The 1,485-nt window shown below is 41.3% G+C and overlaps 1 protein-coding gene across 1 annotated transcript; it reads right to left on the bottom strand.

Annotated features, from left to right (window-relative positions):
- On the bottom strand, positions 1-1,278 carry LOC110604108. Its single transcript, XM_021742208.2, has one exon. It carries the CDS (start codon positions 1,088-1,090, stop codon positions 194-196), a length of 897 nt encoding a protein of 298 aa, XP_021597900.1. The 5' UTR covers positions 1,091-1,278; the 3' UTR covers positions 1-193.
- Positions 1,279-1,485: the final 207 nt, after the last annotated feature.

Consider the following 1,485-nt stretch of genomic DNA (forward strand, 5'->3'; position numbering starts at 1 on the left):
ATGAATAAAGATAAACGGAATCTCTTTTCATTTCTTAATCCATCTCTTTAACCTCTTCCGTCATTCAGTTTGGTATACCAAATTCATAAACTTCCATTTTATTTCCATAATCTGCATTCAAAACTCAATCACCAAACTTTAATTATTTGTCTAAACTAAAGAATTAACAAACCCATATTTAATTAATTACAAATTAAACACCTCCATTAACCATCTTCATGAATTGTTGATATGATTCCTGTCGTTGAAGCCTCATCTCATTATTAAACTTGGTGATAAAAGCTTCTACTCGCCGATTCAACTCGTCCTGACTCATCGATTTCTCCCTCCTTAATGACGCTCTGTCACTGAAAGTCTCCGACTTTCTTAGCTCTCGCCGAGCCCACGCAACCGGATCAATCTCATCATGATCAGCTGCTGCAGCAGTATCCACCGCCGCACGAGGAGGTGTGTCCCATGTCTCGCTTTTCTTTAACTGCCGTGACAGTTCCTTCCCTTGACCTTCCATGATCAGCTTCCACGTTTCCTCCATCGTGTCCTCTTCTGCTTCTTCTGGCGGTTCAAGGGTCGTCGTCGTCGGCGCAGTAGTAGTCGTCTCTTCTCCTACCTGCAGTTTTTTACCAGAATCTGCCAAGCCAGAGTCAGAGGAACTGCAGAGCTTTACAGATGGATTAATGGTTTTCACAAAGTTCAGTGATATTTCATCATCTTCATCAACATCGACGTCATGCCAGAGACTGCCTGGACTTTTATCAGCAGAAAGAAACTGGGTTTTTCCAGAGGATGATTTCGTGTCCCTGTCATTTTTGTACTCAAGTGTGGAAGAAGCAGCAATGGTGATGATGATAAAATTGAGAATGATATAGATATAAGGAGGAGCTAACCAGCTTCGTAAAGAGATCCAAATCCTGGGCAAAGCAGAAAGAACAAGATCAAATGCAAATGGGATTATAGCCACTTTGAAGAAAATTACAGTGGATATGATCCCTGCACAGAACAACACCAACTTTGCAACACAGACAGCCCCCGCCAACCTGCTGCTGAAAACAGAGCTTTGAAACAGATCGGCCATGGAGGGAGAAATGATCATGATCTGCTACTAGTTTTCAAGGAAGAAGAAAGAGATCTAGAAAGAAGACAGAGATTGCTTTTCAATAAGTAGCATTACAGAGAATGTAACAGAGAGAGAGAGAGCTGTTATGGTCTGTGGATTTGGGAACAGAGGAACTTGGTACACACTCAAGTACCGAAACTCTACGAGCAATGGAAGAGAGTGTGAAGATTTAGTTTAAGAGAGATTGTTAAATTCCTCACAACTTTGGAACCTGTGGTTCAATCCTGACCGTCCGATGCATCCTCTGATCTTTAATCCATCCGACCACACAATATACAGAGTCTTTATTATTGTACCCTGCTTTTACTTCCACTGAGCAACCTGACCTGACCTGAATTGCACACAATTTCTAATGATTTTTAAGGAAAATT

The sequence above is a fragment of the Manihot esculenta genome, chromosome 16, assembly GCF_001659605.2.
Source record: "Manihot esculenta cultivar AM560-2 chromosome 16, M.esculenta_v8, whole genome shotgun sequence".
Lineage (NCBI taxonomy): Eukaryota > Viridiplantae > Streptophyta > Magnoliopsida > Malpighiales > Euphorbiaceae > Manihot > Manihot esculenta.

Bases quoted from the DNA above. Each gene is read 5' to 3' on its own strand.
- LOC110604108 (XM_021742208.2), bottom strand. From the start codon at position 1,090: ATGATCATTTCTCCCTCCATGGCCGATCTGTTTCAAAGCTCTGTTTTC.